This window comes from Rhinolophus sinicus, linkage group LG04 (assembly GCF_036562045.2).
Source record: "Rhinolophus sinicus isolate RSC01 linkage group LG04, ASM3656204v1, whole genome shotgun sequence".
Lineage (NCBI taxonomy): Eukaryota > Metazoa > Chordata > Mammalia > Chiroptera > Rhinolophidae > Rhinolophus > Rhinolophus sinicus.
In genome coordinates this window covers 185308228-185325428 of record NC_133754.1, presented here as the reverse complement: position 1 = coordinate 185325428, position 17201 = coordinate 185308228, and the positions used below count along the sequence as shown (strand labels likewise).

The 17201-nt window shown below is 46.9% G+C and overlaps 1 protein-coding gene and 1 pseudogene across 2 annotated transcripts in view; one reads left to right on the top strand and one right to left on the bottom strand.

Annotated features, from left to right (window-relative positions):
- MED27 (mediator complex subunit 27) overlaps positions 1-17201 on the top strand; it is a 187900-nt gene that overhangs the window by 59477 nt on the left and 111222 nt on the right. For both annotated transcript variants that reach the window (XM_074331236.1, XM_019728890.2), the window contains exon 3: positions 4049-4179. In XM_074331236.1, the coding sequence (XP_074187337.1) occupies positions 4049-4179 (131 nt within the window). The remainder of the gene's footprint in view (positions 1-4048; positions 4180-17201) is intronic.
- On the bottom strand, positions 2968-3458 carry LOC109445991 (large ribosomal subunit protein uL11; annotated as a pseudogene).

Sequence of the window (17201 nt, the reverse complement as noted above, 5' to 3'; positions counted from 1 at the left end):
ATAGTACCTCAAAGTTTTCCCAATTCTAAATGCTGTTTTCCTCAGATCATTATGAGTTGTTGAGATTTTCCCATGTATAGAGGTAACAGGTAGACATGATTGATTAGAGAGGGCTTTAGGTTGCAAACTGACAGAAAAGTCCTAGGTCGGTCATAGGAAATAGAAGGTGGATATTAACAGCAAAATTGGAACTGAGAGGACTGTCCTGAAAACCCAGAGAACACTGCCACTGCGGAGTGGCAGCTCACCACTTAACAAAGACCCCCGTACCGCGACCCGCCACATAAAAGCCCCCTTTCCCCACCGCTGTAAGATGTGGGAGTGAAAAGACTAGGTTGTTTGATTTCTCTCCGTCTTTCATTTTATTCTTGCTGGTTAGTGGAAAACTGATCTTGGGGAGAAAAATCATGTTAGAACTTTGATAAGTTGCTTTTTGAAATAGAGCTGTTTCCATGCCACAGACATTGGGAGCAGAGTGTGTTTATTGAAATACATTTTTACAGAAAACATTATGGAGCCTGCAGTTGAAAACTTACGGCAGTATCTTTGGGAGTGCTGTTATGTTCTTCCTGTTCATTTGTGGGCTGGCTCTGGACGCCCTTCTGCTGCTGGAGAACCATTGGCTGAGCGGCTGTTTTCCAAGATCTAAACTGTTTCATGGAATGGAGTGTTTGGTGCTTAAATAATGTATAAATCCAGTCGGACAGGAGCTGCCTGTCAGTTTTATTAACTTTGACCTTTTCTCCCATTATAAAGACGGTTCGGTAAATATTTAATGGGCCCCGTATAGATCTTGACAGTCGGGGCAGTGTTCCTGGAAACTGGGATAAGTATATATGATTAACAAATGTCACTTAATCACTGTGAGTCAGCTTTCAAGGGCAGGTTTTGTTTTTTGGGCAGAGGGGTCCTTCCATCTACGTGCGCTCTCAAGGGTGCAGTGTACATCAAGACTGTCCAAGATGGTAGAGGCTTTAAAGGAACCCCATTAAAAGACGGGTAGCAGATAGCGTGCATTTTGGCTGTTTTGTGTTTCTTTTGCTTGTTTGTTTGAACAAATGATCAAAATGATGCCAGGTGGGCAAAATCAGCCTGCCACTCTGCATAGTTAGCAGGACGCTTCCACTCAGAGAGTCAGCAGGGCCGGAATGGCTGAGCTTGCATGGACCCTGATAAGATACAAAGAAGAGGAGAGCCAAATGGAGAGCTGATGCCTTGAGCCAGGAGGGGACCCCTGCCAAGCTGTCTTTCCCTTTGATTCCATAAAGCCCCGTGCATATTGCTCTCATTGCAAATTCTGGTGGGGAAGATCGAAACCCAAGGAGCTGACATTTTGAAACATTGTCTTTCAAACTTGTACTGTCCCTTGCTCCCATTGATTTCCCATTGAAGAAATCTGTAGCAGAAAAACAAATTTGAACAAAATTCATTGGTCTAAGATGAATTGTTAAAGCCACATTATGCCCCCCCTTCTCCACCGTGAGAGGAGCTCCATTTTTATTTTGAATGTGATACATCTTTGTCTTGTGTTGTGCAGCCATAGGGCCCCACAGCAAATCGACCACGTAAGTCAAGAAGCTGTTACAAAGCAATAGGGAGGCTCCTCCAAACACAGACATTTCAGTCTTACTGGGTCACTGGGTATCTTCATTTTGGTAGCCGCTTTCAAGAAGCAGATCATTTCACTGGGTTTTGTTTTCTTTCACTCCCTGTTTGTGTGCAGCCCAGTGGCTTTAGTGAGTCCATGTGTTTTTCAGAACGTTATTACCCTTTGCATCCAGGGCCCAACCCCTTTTAAATGGTGGTCACCAGTTTCATTACCATGAGCCGTAATGTAGCTGACTCTGCAAAGGAAATCTATCCTTTAAAGAGCATTTGAAAAGAAATTGATTCAGAGCCTCAGAATGAATTACTTTTGTATGTTCAGTTAATTCTAAATAAATGTTTGAAAGACCTTGCTTCATTTGAGAAGGGAGGGAGAAGCATACTGGATGTTATAAATGGTCTCAATCCAAATTCTTAGCTTGGCGTTTTCACATTTGAATGTTTTATTTACATCTGCTCAAAACTGGAATCCCTTTCAAGGATAATTTTGTTATAGTGCGATTCATGACAAGTCTTAGGATCTAAAAAACAAAAGTATGGGATTAAATAGGAAGGTGGGGATCAGTGTCCCGTGTCAGATTGAGTGTAAGCTTCGTTCGGCAATGAGCGAGAAGAGTTGTATTAAATCCAACGATCCTGCTGGTAGGAGTTGGGGCTGGGGACTGTCTGCGTGGGACACAAGGCAGCGTTCTGCAGTGATGGAAAATTTCTGTATCTTGATGCAGGTTTACAGGCATGTGTACATTATCAAAGCTCGTCAGGCCGTACACTTCAAATGTGTGCGTTTTATTCCATGTAAATTATAAACAATAAGGTGGAATTTTTAAAAGGTCCTGTTTGGTTTAGAATTAGGTAATTCAATTTCTCTTTTCCAATGAAAAATTGAGGTCTAGAGAAGTAAGATAATGTGTCCTAAGTCACCTCGGAGCTCAGCAGTTCGTCCAGAACAGAGCCAAGGAGGCTGGCCCTGAGCCCATGAAAAGTGTGCTGTTTCCTCCCCACTGCTGCATTCCAGTTACACGTACGGGAGGGAAATTACCTTCGCCATCCCTGTCTCTTCAATGGGCCCGTATCCATTTGTATACATTGTTGTAAAATACATTATTCTTATGAATAAGCGAGCTTATTCTTACGCTGGACACTTGTATCTTAACCGTTGAAAACAGGCCCGGTGCTTCTGAACGCTGTGGTATGTTTGCGAGTGTTTATGATAAACCTTGCTAGGCTCTTGTTTTACTGCAGCAGGATGAGAGTAGCAAGAGTTCCCAGAACGAATTTATCTTTAAGGAAACCCTCTGGATCTTTTTTTTTTTTTTGATTGTCAAATGATCTTCAATTGAAATAGTTTCCTTTAATCCTTAACTAGCTGGCATCCACGGCACCACGGTTGATGTCACCTATGAGGTCATGAGGGTGGTGGCCAACCGCATTGCAGCCCACAGGCCGGGCAGCGCCCAAGATCTCTTTATTGGTTCCAGAGAGTTCTCTAGGTACCGATCGGCGCCACATCTCTCAGGCAATGTTGACAATCTCATCAAAAGGGATATTCCCCCTGTGCTTACTGTTGTTTTGCTTCTTTCTGTCTCCTGGTGGTTCTCTGAGGGCTTTGATGATCAGGGCGGAGGCAGAAGGTACCACCTCAGTCTGGGCCTGTCTGTTCTGAGTGGTCAGTTTCACTGTCATCCTCAGACCCTTCCAATCACTGGTGCTTTAGTGATGTCATCACCCACCTTTTTTGGAGACAGACCCAGGGGCCCATCTTGGGGGGCCAGGGCAGACGTGGCACTGACTTCCCCACCGGTGCACCTCAGGCATCCGACTTGGATCTCCTTGGGGTCAGACTTCACAGGCATGGTGGAGGTGGCTGGTGTTGGATAGACTCACATTCGGGACGACTGAGGAAAGTTGCACCGTGGCCGCCTCCATGCGGAAAACCAAATGCCTCTGGATCTTCTTATAAAAAATGGCATAGGCTTTAAAACCATTTACATAAAACATGTATGAATAGTGGTGAAAAATAAAGAAGAAAATAAAAATTACTCAAATTCCATTGCTTAGAAATACGCTGTCAGCATTTTAGAAAACATCTTTTTAAGTGTTTCCGTGTTTATGATGGGACCTGTTGTTTTCCTTTTCAACAAAATGATGTCAAATTCTTTCTATGTTTTAAACAATTTCCTAGTCATTATTGGGTATTTACAGTGTTCCCTGTTCTTCATCATTGTGTAATGCCGTGATGAACAATCGTATTCAGGTTTCTTTTCCTGTTTTTCTGTTTAGCTCCTTATGAATACGTTCCTTGAAGCAAATTGTTAGCAGTAGTATTTGAAATGATTTACAATATTCTAAAGGGGTAGATGTAGCAAGTATTGATAGTTGAACACGCTTGCGCTGCTTTCTCCAAACATTACTGTTCTTCCCTTGGTTTTGTTTCTCCCTGCAGTTGCAGTACCACGCGGGTCTGGCCTCTGGCCTTTTGAATCAACAGTCGTTGAAACGTTCTGCTAACCAGATGGGAGTGTCCGCTAAACGGAGACCAAAGGCGCAGCCCACCACCCTCGTGTTACCACCTCAGTGAGTAGCGGCTTTGAACAAGGCCTTCTGTCTTGGCCAACTCGGCTTTGTGCTTGTTTTTGGCTAATGGGAAGTTATTTTTGCCAAGTGGTTTCTTTCTTTAAAAACGGTATCTGTTAAGATTAGAATCCAGGCACGTGGGTACCGTATTTTGCGTAGATCTTCAATGAAGCAGTTATAGTGCGCTTCACGATGTACGTATTCTATGTGTGACTTTCACGGAGGATTTTAAGGTCCCTCATAGCTTATTCTTTGTTTCCTTGTCACATCCTCATAGTAGGCAGAGGGTAAGTGCAGTTGTCCTTATTTTACAAATTGGGCAGCTGAGGAGCATATTATAATAAGCTGCAGGCCACCTGAGAATCTGATAGGCTGGCCTTCGAATCTCTGCTGGCTCGCTTTGGATCATTTTTTTCACACGTGTATGCCTCCGTGGAGCTCCCCCTGGATCGAGCCGTGGGGCCATCACTTTCCCAGCCCCGTAGTTTTCCGCCTCGCGTTCCCAGTGTGTCTGTGTGCTGCCTCCTCCCCACGTTTAACACTATTCTGCTTCTTTGAACGATTAATTTTACCTGCGCTTGAACTTCCTATAAATGGAATCACACAATATGTAATCTTGTGTATCAGCTTTTTTTTCATTCAACATAATCTGTTAGATTCATCCAGGTTGTTTGTTCTTTTTTGTTGCTGCATAGTATTCCTTCTAAAATGTCACAATCGATTCGTTTACCTGTTGGGTTATCTTGTATGAGAAGCCGTAGATGAGGACCAAGGCTGACTCAGTGGTGTGGAGTCAGAGCTGTGAACGCGGCCGTCTTTGCTGATAGCTTTCCTCTCAGCGTGCACTCTCCCCTGAGAGGGCAGGACTCCCAAAAGGCGTGACTTGGACGTGACACATATTCCCTAGCCTGTCCCGCCCTCCTTTTATACCCTCTTTCATTTACATCCTCAGTTACAAACTACATTTTAAAATTTCCAGTCCAAAGGAGTGTTTGTAGATGAGATTCAGTTGTTTGTCTTCATTGGTTTTTCTGTTTGATTAGGAAATATATATTGTACCTGCTGTTGGCCAGGCACTGTCCTAGGCTTTGGGGATAGAAGCCTGAGCACGGCAGACGGGGTCCCTTCTTCCTGAGCCTCTTGTGGACTGGGGAAAAGACCCCAAAAAGCAGCTCTAAACAAATTAATCAGTACAATAATACAATAATTGCTGGTTATAATTAGTGCTTAGGAAGGGAACACATTGGGTGGGAAGGAGTGTGAGTGGGGGAAACTGTAATCTGGTGTCTACGAAGGCCTCTCCAACGAGATGACCTGCGGTGGAAACTTGGAGGATGAGGAGGAGAAGGCCGGTGAGGAGCTGGGGTCTTTCTCCCACTGGGGGACACTCGTAGACCGCTGTGTCTGTGATCTTCAGCTTTTGTTCACAGTTAACATTTGCGTCTGGGATAGAATGAAGACAACCAACCAGCCTCCAACAAGTTATCTCCTGTCTGCTGTATGCACCGGTGCCGGATTTTTCAGAGACTGCAGCGACAGTTTCTTTGAATGATGCAAGACGATTTGATCTTCACGATTTGGTAGAAAACTTCTTTAGGAACATTTCTCTGTCTGTTTCTCATGTGTGGGAGTGGGGATTCTGCACATCTCAACTTTCAGTTCTCAGAAGTCCAGTGGGCCTTGTAACTTGTCATTTTCCCTGCGTGGATTGTCTACTGGGGCAAGATGTTTGGCGAGAAGTGAAAGACTTTGTAATGGTCTCATAAGACCAGAGCCAAAAAGTGTTTGCTGCTAACTCTCTCTTGACAAAAGTCAGTTCTTAGTCCATCTGTTCACCATTTGTTAATTTGCATTGGCTTGAAACCTGTTTACAGGTGACATGCTATTATGAGGACACTTAGAAACTATTTTAAGCACCGAGGCAATCAACAGACTCTGTTCTCATGCCAAAAAAAAGAAAAAAAAGAGGTGCTTGCAACTGTCATTATAAATTTATAATAAATCACTCAAAATACTTCATTTCAAAGAGAAGAGTGGTTAACGACGTGTCCTAAGAATACAACGTTGAAATGATTTCCTATACTTAGTAGCCTGTTTCCTGTGAAAATTGACTGTTGCCTTTTCACGTCTTTGAGCTTTTGGGGCTTACATTATCCTGGAATCCCTTAATAGAACTGGTCAGTAGGCAGGATCTATATTTAAAGGTCATTCAGTCCACTTTTATTGAGCACCTACTGTGGGCCACTTATTGTATTAGATGTCAGGAATAGAAACACCAATAAGACATAGCTGCTGGCTTAATTGGATTGTAAAAAGTTTTAATTAAAAAATAGGAAAGTAGTAATATATAGATATTGTAGAGTTTGGGGAAAAAAGATAACAAAAACGAAAAATTAATAATAGTGTCACCCTGAGAAAGTTATTGATGAATATTGTTCTACACTTTTTTCTATACACATATAACATAATTTTTCAAAACAAAAGACAACCTCCAAAAAAGATTGTAGTATCATATTGTTCTGTATCGCATCTCAACATTTACTGAATGTAATTGTTAGATTTTAAGGTAGTGTAATTTGATCTATGGAATGTTTAAATTTGCATGTTAATCAGCCATGTTATGGTTGTATTCTATCGAGCATTAATTATAAAATTGTTATTATAAGCGTGGCATTACCATAAAATAACGTTGTCATTAGGAAAATCCCTTGAACTCCCTTATAAAACAACACCCAAATCCTCCAAGGTTACTACATTATCTATTGCTGTATAACAAATTGCCCCCAAATTTCTTGGTATCGTAACAGGAAACAGAATCTCTCACCTTTTCTGTGCCTCAGGAATCTGCGAGTGGCTCCCCTGGGTGGTTCTGGCTCAGAGCTCTCATAAGATTGCAGTCAGATGTCAGCCAGGACAGCGGTCATCTGAAGGTTGGACTGGGGTTCAAAGGTCGCTCCCAAGGTGGCTCACTCACTTGGCAGGCAAGCTGGTGCTTTTGACAGGAGACCTCACTTCCTCTCGACGCAGGCCTCTCCACAGGGTACTTGAGTATGGTCATGACTTGCAGGTGACTTCTTCCAGAACAAGGAATCTAAGAGAATGAGAAGCTAGGGGAATGAGAGTCAGTGGACTTCCCTTTGATGACGTAGCCTCAGAAGACGCACAGCGTCACTTCCACCCCCTTCAGTGAGGAGAGGCATTGCACAGAGGCAGGAGGGGCTGAGCCTAGAAACCTCATCCCGTTACCTGGGCAGCAGACACTTACCCCGGGCCGTCTAGTGGTGGGTTCTGTGTACTGTGCTGGGGATTTGAAGAGGAATGAGATATGATTGTGGTTTTTAGGAAGCTCCCAGTAGAATCAGAGGGAATCAGAGTCAAGTGGGCCAAGTCCTAGTGACATGAGCCTGCCGTGCCCGAGAAAGCCATGACGGTCCTGAGAGATCCATGTAGGGAGGTCCAGCTGAACCCCTGCCAGCTCTGAAGGATGGAGGCGCTACTCAGAGAGCTAGATGCTTGCTTGCATGGGCGTACAGGACTGTAAGGAAAGGTTTTATTTCTAAACTGGAGGAGGCCAGTGAAGTACCAGCGGCCGGGCCCCTCACTCGCCCTCCTCTGGGACTCTGTGCGTTGGTTAATGTCGTGACGATGGGTTCCTGCGCTGGCTTATGGCAGCACCTGGATGCAGGAAACGAACCCCTGGCTCTGCCTACTAGGCCACAGGCACAGCAAGGATGCAGGCCGTTTGCACAGCGCTGGTTTCCAAATGCAGTTGGCTTCAGCAGTCTCCGAAGTTCCCGTAGGATTAGTGATTTGAGGGATTAGCGATTCATATCTGTCATCCCCCCAAAGAAGCTTGTAGCAAGACAAAGGTGTTGTGCGCGCTGGAAGATCTTCGAGCACATGTTAGCTTTCAGGGGGCACTCACCAAGCAGCCTCGCTCCCGTCAGCCCCGAGTGTGCCCATTAAGTTGTCTTTTGCAGAAGGGACGCTGTCGTTTTCAGAGAGGAGCTGTGTGCCTGCTGCTGGGTAAGCACGGGTGGGCTTTGGATCCTGGTAGGTTGTGCTCAGTCTGGAAAATGACTGTCTGGTGTGATGGATCTGTAAGTTCATACTGAGATAGCTTTGTATTTACATGTCAGAGGAGCCATGTTTACTTGTGTTCCCTTTGACAGCTGTCTCAGCGTTATGATGCATTGTCTCGTGTCCTGTGTTACCATGGATGCTGGTCTAATCAGTATGGCCGAGCCGAATGTCCCAGGACTCCTGGGGTTCAGAGGCTCTGCCTGATGGAATGCTGGCCATCAGCGGTAGCAGAGTGAAGGCTCGTCTGTGTTCTTATTCTGCACACGTAGATCTCATTTATGTTTGAGGGAATAAAAAGACATTGTTTTACAGAAAGGTTAGTTTTTAAGAATATTACCTTCATCTCCTGGAAGTTGTGGAGACAGGCAGTTGCTTTTGTTCCCGTTATCTTTTGTGAAAAGTGCCTGCCTGCTAAATGGAGGGTATGTGTCCTTCCCTAGGCTACCTTCTCTCTAGTCACCCGGATGTGCTGTGCATGTCCCTGGCCGAGAGCAGCCCCCCACTGCCCCCTAGGTCTGGCCCGCTCTCACCAGCCCGAGCTGCGTCTCCATTGGTCTTTCTCCTGCACCGTCAGTACTCCCCTTTCTCCTGGATCATTCCTGGTGGTATGCAGACATGTTTACCCCAAAGCATCTCCTGTAAGAACGCCCAGATCATAATGCCACTTCTCCTTCCAGCTCCCACCCTCTCCGTCCTCTTTACAGAAGAACCCCTGAAAGAGTCACCTGTACTGGGCGTCAGTTTCTCAACCACCCCAGGCAGCCGCTGTCTGGTTTCCAGCCCTATAGCCTGGTTTGGTCCCTTCTAGAAGTTTGCACACATGGTGTCATGCAGATCAGTATTTTCTCTCTGATTTCTTTGCTTGGCATGATGTTTTCGAGGTTCGTCTGTGTCGTCTGTGTTGTTTATTCACTGAAGTTTTCCTTGGTGGTGTTTGGAGCCCACTGCTGGCATGTCCTCAGCAGTTCTCATCTGTTTCAATACTGTAACCCCTCGGAGGCCACAGGGCGTCTTCAGTTCCTGCTCCTGTTCTCGGATGACCTACCCCGGGTTCAAGTAACGACAACAGCGCAGCTGCCACATACCGGGACAGGTGTGCTGGAAAGGAATGCCAGCGATTCAGGAGGTGACGGAAAATGACATGCACGCACCCTGGGGGTTCCAGGGTTTGAACTTCAGCTTGCCTTCAGAATGGCTACTCATGGGGCTCTGGGGTTTACCCGGAAGAGGCTCGTTTCCTGCCACCACCTTGCAAACTGACCCGCAAGGAGACCGTCGACTTGATATTTCACGCGGTGCTCACACAGATGGTTGGATTCCTTCCAAGACGTGTGGCCAAAACTGCTTCTGTTCTGGAAAGGCAGAGGCTCACGTTGTCTTCTGCTTAATGTGAAACCAACAGGAATCACGGGGAGCAAAGCAGTGACCTAAGTGTCCTCGGAGATGGTGATGAAGGAGGCCGGCCTTATGGTGACCACTGATGGTTAAACGAGCGGGCAGATGTTTGGCGGCTGCAGTGCTCTCGACCCGGAGCCGCTTCCGGAGCTTCCTGGCCGTTGTCGGTGTCCCTTTTCTGTTGCTTTGTTACGACCGTTCTTCCTCAGCCACACAGAGGTGAAACTGCAGGTTGCTGTAGTTGCTGCGCCATTAGAAAACTGCCACAGATGTCATTTGAGTGGTGACTGAGCGTGCTTCCTTGCGGGGACCCTGTTTTCTTCCTGATCATTGGGCTCTGTTTTGCTTCCTCAGGATCTTGCTATTTGGTTGAGGGCGGAATTTGTTGCATGTTGATAAGTTGATATTAAATTCAACTTACATGGTGATTGAGCCTTGAACAAGAATAGTTGGCATCTCTCTTCACTGTGCTCGAGTCTGCTTCTGAGCAAACCAGCAGTGATCGGCCACGAGTGGGGAGCCAGCGGGTTCACTGCTGTGAGCCTTTGCGCTCCAGGGCCCCGTTTCCTGAGTCTCCTGTTCCCGAGATGCTTAGGGCCCTGGCGGATTTGCCCCGAGCTCGGGCTGGGAGCAGAGCAAGTGTATTGCCTGTTCCATCTGTCCCTGAAAGGAAACAGACAACTCTGCAGCTGTAAGTTTCCCAAGTCTTAGGAAAAGTCATCAAAACTTGAGAAGTTCACTAACTCCTTCTTTCCCTACTGGCAAGTATTAAGTAACAATATTCATTAAATACCACGGAGAGACTCTGTAATAAAGAAATAATCCTTGGCCTTGGTGGCTGTAACTCTCCAGAAGAGTTGAAATTGAGAATATAATTAAAGATTAAAACATTGTTTGCATTCTAGAACATGGAGAAATCTTTCTCTCCATTGTGGGACCATATTAATAAGGAAGAGATCAGTTTCCAATAACCAACACTACGGAAGCTCAGTTATTAACATCAGGCATGTGTAAGCCGTCTGGCTCAGTACTTCTTTGTCTTTTTCCTACAAGACTGGAGCTGTCTCCACTCCAGGAATGGTGAGGGATACCAGGCTTCCTTCAAAAAATGTATCCAAGTTTGTTCAGTGTCCTCAGTTTGCCAGGGAACGTTCACATAGCAGGACTTACCTCTATCCGGGTCTTTAATCCTATAATTCATTGGATTCTGGTCCATGGGATTGTTTCCCATCTATTTGTTTCAGGCCGTTTTCTGTGCAGGGTTAAAGGTTGGTAGGGACGGGTATCCCGAGCTCTGTGAAGGTTTTATCATTGTGACTAGGAAAGGGGTGAGGACGCTATAAACTGTTGTCAGGTCATCGGGACAGTGGCAGGAAGAAACCCTTGGTGGTCAGATAGGTGGCATCTGGGACTCCCTGACGCCAGCCTGCAGTGTCTGCCTGCGAGTGGGGACAGGGAGGGCCCCGGGCCTGCCAGTCGGCTTGGAGAAGTTTAGCTGCACAAGCAGTTCATTTTCTCCCTCTGCTTTGGTTGCTGTTCACATTTGTTTGTTTTCCATTTGCCTTGAACTAGGATCAGAGGGCATTTTGAGGCCACGGCCAGAATAACCCTCCTCACGAGTGCGGTCTGCTCTCTTGCCTGTTCTGCCTGCTTTTTGAAAGTTTCTCATTCCAGGGCCCGAGAAGGCACCATAGCTCTTGAGATGTCCTTTTTAATGTGCATGTGCTCATGCTTTTGGCAGGTGGAGAAGGAAAGTGTCTCTCTCAGCCTGTGTATTTGGCTGGGGAGGGAAGAATGTGGTGAGGTGACAGGACAGGAAGACGCCTGCAGCTCACAACTCCCGTGAGGCTTTCGTTCGTTCTGTCATTTCTTCCACGGCCTTTGCCACTGTCTGCCTTGTTCTGGGTGGACGGGAAACTCGCTGGGGACCGGGGCTCTCTGTGTCCTTTGCCGCCTAGCATTGGCGCAGGCCCTGGTGGCTGGATGCATGAGCCCTGAGGCTGGCCCTCCATGCTGCGCAGGCGCATGTCCGGCTGAGGAGGTGGGCGGCATCCTTCTGTAGGATGTTCTGGGCCTGCGCGTGTCCGCTCATGGCTCTTAGTGAGCAGGGAGTGTAGGTGCTGGGTGTCTAAATGCCTGGGAACTGGGTGCCATTCAGACAGAGAAATGCCTGTAGCTGAGGATGTGGAGTTGTAGTTGGTCTGGCCCTATTGTTGGTGGTTGGGGGTCTGGTCCTGTCCTGCTGCGGGGGATGGGGGTCTGGTCTGGCCCTGCTGCGGGGGATGGGGGTCTGGTCCTGTCCTCCTGTGGGGTGGGGTGGGGTGGATGGAGGTCTGGTCCTGTCCTCCTGTGGGGGGGAGGATGGGGGTCTCGTCCGGCCCTGCTGCGGGGGGATGGGTAGGATTGGACACGGAGGCTCAGGCAGCCAGCAGGGCCCGGAAACCAGGCAGGGGCCTTGCTACCACAGGGAGCAGCGGGCCTGGGGGCTCATGAGCAGGGCTGACGTGTGGCAAGTGGTATATTAGGAAGATGAAGCAAGTAGCAGAATGCCGGTAAATAAGGGAGTGCTTTGTATCTGTTAGAAAGATAATTGGGTCATGTTACTTATCTTTTATCCCCTTTCTTTGGGCAGGAGGAAAATCTCTGGGAGAAATAAAGGAGGAATCCCTCATAAATATTAATGTAATAATCTATCTATGGAGAATAAATATAGGGACATTTTGTTTTAAATGCTCTGTGTCGCTGTGCTTCATTAGCATATATGTTGTGAAAGATCGTTTTTTTCCTCCCCTTGAGAGAACCGTGTTTAGTTCAGCTAATAGCCGCACACTGCAATCTGTAGCTTGTCAGGATTGTCACAGTTCAGAGGGACAGAAGAACTGCCTCGCCCCCCTGCCTCAGCCAGCGGGGTTCCCGTGTTCACCACCCTCAGAAGGGTCTGCCCCGGGCGGGAAGCATCAGAAGTCCCAGATCCGCCTGATTTTCTAGACCCTCCACCTGGACCTTTGGTCCCTGTGTAGGTGTGTGATACCTGTCACTCTGCGAGCGTTGATTGAGCACGTTGTACAGGTGTATGCGTGATCGAGCTGGGACTAAAGGTGCAGAGAGAGGCACTACTGTCTGTAAACAGACGAGAGAGAGAGAGAGAGAGAGAGAGAGAGAGAGAGAGGAGTTCACGGGAAGCATGGGTTTGAGGTGTTCATAGCCTTGGGTGAAAAGTCATGATGGATTCAATTTGTCTTCAGATACTGCAGCCTCCCCTTCTTTAGTGTTGCAGCCAGGGACCTATGACACAAATAGTTGCTGATTGTGGAAACTGGATGATGAGAACATAATATGTTGATGAGCGCATTATACTGTTTCCTCTATATTTGTGTATATTGGAAAGTTTTCACAGTCAAGTTGTTCTTTAAAACATGGGTCTGGAGCTTGGGTTGTGGTTGAAGAAACGGTTGGTGATCAGGTGTAGGGATGACACGAGTCTCAGGGGGGGTGGCCTCTGCCAGGGGATGTGGGGGTGCCCAGGGCGGGGCACGCAGAGGGGGAATCGGTCCTCACTCTCTGGTTCTGGGCCTGGCCTCCCTCTCAGCTCATCTGTCCTACCGTGTTTCCCCGAAAATAAGACCTAGCCGGACAGTCAGCTCTAACGCATCTTTTGGAGCAAAAATTAATATAAGACCCAGTTTTATTTTACTGTAATGTAAGACCGGGTCTTATAATATAATCTAATACCCGGTCTTATATTAATTTTTGCTCCAAAAGACGCATTACAGCTGATTGTCCGGCTAGGTCTTATTTTTGGGGAAACGGTATATTTGTTTCAGACCTGTTGTGACATAGGTTAAAATTTAAAACTCAGTATCTTCTATAGATACTGAATCAAATTGTATAAAATTGAAAGCCATAATAAAGGACCTGGCCATTAAGCACCACATCAAATGTGGCAGCCTGCAGAATCAGTTTAAAAATTATATTTCATTGCATCCTCTAATTGCATTTCTCCTTTACAAGGTGATTTTATCCAGGAAGACAGCTGTCTAGTGTGGTTATTACATCACTCTGGCCATTACTGGGCAAAGGAAGAAAAGAGCTGGGTGGTTATATAGTGTAGCTCATCAGATGGAAGCTGGAGCTTTTTTTTAATCCCTCTTTGCATAACAAAGAGCTTCAGGCTGTTAATATTTCACACTAAGCCATTCCCAACCAAGGCTGGTTATAAGTGAGCCTCTCTCTGAGGAGCTTTCTGTTCTTTCCTGAAATGGAAAGTAACTTTGTTGGTCTTTTGATGTGTCTCTCTTTCCTTCTCTGCCGTGTAGGCTATTAGTAACCTATAGATTTGGGCCCAGAAAGTCCCTGTTGAGGGTTATAAGTGATCAAGGAGCAGTGAGCCAGTTTCTCTGTTCACCTTTGCTGAAAACTGTTCCTGAGCTTGAGCAGGTCCAGTGACCTCAGTAACCTGAGAACAGGTGTGAATAGGAAATGGCTTTGTCTCTTAGCTTGAGTCTTTACGGCAGAATGGATTTTGGTCTGGTGGCACTGCTCACTCTGCTAGTCCTCGTTCGCGTAGACACCCAGGATCTTTTAAGAATAAAACATGATACATATTTCTGGCTTCCTGAGATGTTAGGTTTATCATCTCTCTAAGTTAGTGTAGTGCGGAAAGAAGTGGTCCTTGTCTTTCTGTTTGGAGGCGGTTTCTCAACCGAGGCGGAGCTCTGAGCTCAGGGCCTGCCAGCCGTGCAGGTCAGTCCTCACTCCGGGGGCATTCTGACAGCTGGGCAGAGTGGACTAGAAAGGGATCAGCCAGCCCGACGTGGGGACCCAGCCCTTCCCCAGTCACTCCCAGCCGGCTACACAGTAGAATCGGATGGGAGCCCTTTGCGTGGAGCGGCCCAGTCGTCCATATGTTAAATCAGTTCCCAGGAGGATTCCTGTTTCGTCTGAGGTTGGATTCAAGCACTGCTCCAGGAGGGGTGTCTGGGAAAGCAGCCGTCAGCTCCGGAGGACAAAGGGAATGGCTGTTGTGGGGAAGAGCTTATTTGCTCAGGGCCCCAGATGGGACCCTGCTGGAATTTAAAACTCAGAGGGAGGGGGATCCTGACTTGTTGCTTCCTGTCAGCTCCCCAGTGTGTGGTCAGTACCTTTCCCTGACCAGCTTAGTTTCAGCCCACGACCCTTGGGGCCCCGGAAAAAGGCAGGCTGGTGATACTTTCCTTTTTTCCTTTGAATGTATTTTTATTTTATTACGTTAGTGATTTGGCCCTTCTAGTTAAATTAGTATCTTTAAGCATGTTGCATTGTCATTATGGACACTTTTAAATGTATTCATGTAAATCAGAAGTACACAGTTTAGCTCATCGCAGACTTGATGCAGTCTTTTTTTGGCACATGCTTAAGTGTATAAATTTTGACATCTGCATATACCTGCGAAACCATCACCTCACCATAATCAAGAAAATGAACATATTCATCACCCCCAAAGTTTCCTCCTGCCCCATTGTCATCCTGCTCTCTCCACACCTCCATCCCCTGGTAATCATTGGGCTTTGTCATCTAGATTAGTTGGCATTTTCTAGAAACTTATGTAAATGGAATCATACAGTATATACTTTTTAAAAAAATGTGGCCTTTTTGCTCAGCATAATTATTTTGTGATTCATCTATATTTATCTGTAGTGTTGCATGTATCAATAGATCATTTCTTTTATTGCTGTATCGTATTCCATTGAATGGATGTAGCAGTGTGTTTATCCATTCGTCCGTTGCTGGGCAGTTGGGTTGTTTCTAGTTTCTGACTATTGCAAATAAAGCCAGTGTGAATATTCATGCACAAGTCTTCGTATGTGCATGAACTTTCATTTCTCTTGGGTAAACACTTAGGAGCACAATATCTAGGCCATATGGTAGGTGTATGTGTAAAGTTTTAAGAAATTGTCATACTGTTTTCCAAAGGGATTGTATCATTTCACTTTCCTGTTTGACGGGGGAGCTGCAACTGCTCCCCGTCCTCACTGACACTTGATATGATCAGTCTTGTTCATGTTGGACATTCTGATAGGTACGTACTGGTAGCTGAGTGTGGTTTTAGCATGTATTTCCTTAATGACTAGTGGTCTGAGCCCCCTCTCCTGTGCATATTTACCATCGGATGGCTTCTTCGGTGAAGTACAGGAGAAGAGTTTGAGGCCTACTGCATGAGAAGTTCCCTTTGAGAATTGTAGGTTTCCTTTCCGTTGAGGGCTTTGAAAATCCATGAATGTAGAGCCTATCATGGATCAGTTATTATGTACGGATTGGTCGGCGAGCATCTGTTGAGTACCTACTGTGTGCTCATCATACCCCCGTTGCTGCCTGGAGTCCGACGGGAATAGTCAGGGACCAGAGCACCAGGAGTGCAAACACTCCCGGTTTTGCCTGCGTGTTTCATGGCGTTTCTTCACCTGTCCGTCGTCCTGCCCATGTCTGTGTCAGAGCTCGGGGTCTGGAGTCGCTTGGTGCTGGGACAGGCTTTTAATTTAGTCCCGATTCCCCGGTAGGGGCGCTCGTCTTTGAACCACCGAAGTCTGGACTCCTGCTAGTCCTTAACTGGTATTTACTTGCAGTCTGCTCTTTTTATTCGTTTTCAAAATTCAGCAGATAAAATCTGATGTTGATAATGCTCAGTGCTGGATGTTCAGTGACAAATAAACCTTCCGTTGAGGAACTGGGAGTGTCCTGGGGAGACAAGTAAGGAGGCCGCTAGGATCCCAAAGAAGGACCTGTCCTCGACCCTGGGGAACCAGCAGAGGTTCCCTGGAGGAAGTGGACTCCGAAAAACGGAAATTCCCTGTAAACGGCCTTAACTGCAATGTTGGTGCTCATAGTAGAACAGCCTAAGGCCCACTGCCCATTTCCCCCTAAAAGGAGGCGAAAGGGAGGAGCAGAGGCAACAAGCTGCAGAGACTCTGAGAAGTAGGAACTGCTGAGTAGGACCTTCCCCCAGCCTCCCTCTCACTCCTCTCCCTGGTTCGTCTCCCGGAGCCGCTTCCTGGGCTGGTGAAGAGATGCTGATCCCTCAGTTCTCAAGGAAACTTGGGGGCCCAGGGCATCTGCTTAGCCCACTGTGTCCTCTAGATATCGTCTTCTCTGGGCAGTGATGTGAGAAAGGGGAAACTGCTGTGCACGTGGGCCTGAGATCCAGGGCTGTCTTCCTGGCTCTCTCTCTGAGACGGGCACCCGCACACACAGTTGCCTCCCGTCTCGCTCTCATCTTTGTCCCTGGAAACCGTGTTTTGTGCTGTTTGGTCACCACCGTGAGAGACTTCACCAGGCTTGAGTCTCAGATCAAACTTCCCGAAGACCCTGGTCTCTCACTTGGCAGATGCATCATGCTAGGACAGGACAGCCTTTGGGGTCCCCTGTGTACCCTGCCCACAGGAGCCTCTGTTGTGCATTGCTGAGCGGAACCTCCTCATGCCCCTCCCTGCTGTAATCGGGGCTCAGGCACATACCTTGTTTCCCTGAAAATAAGACCTAGCCGGACAATCAGCTCTAATGTGTCTTTT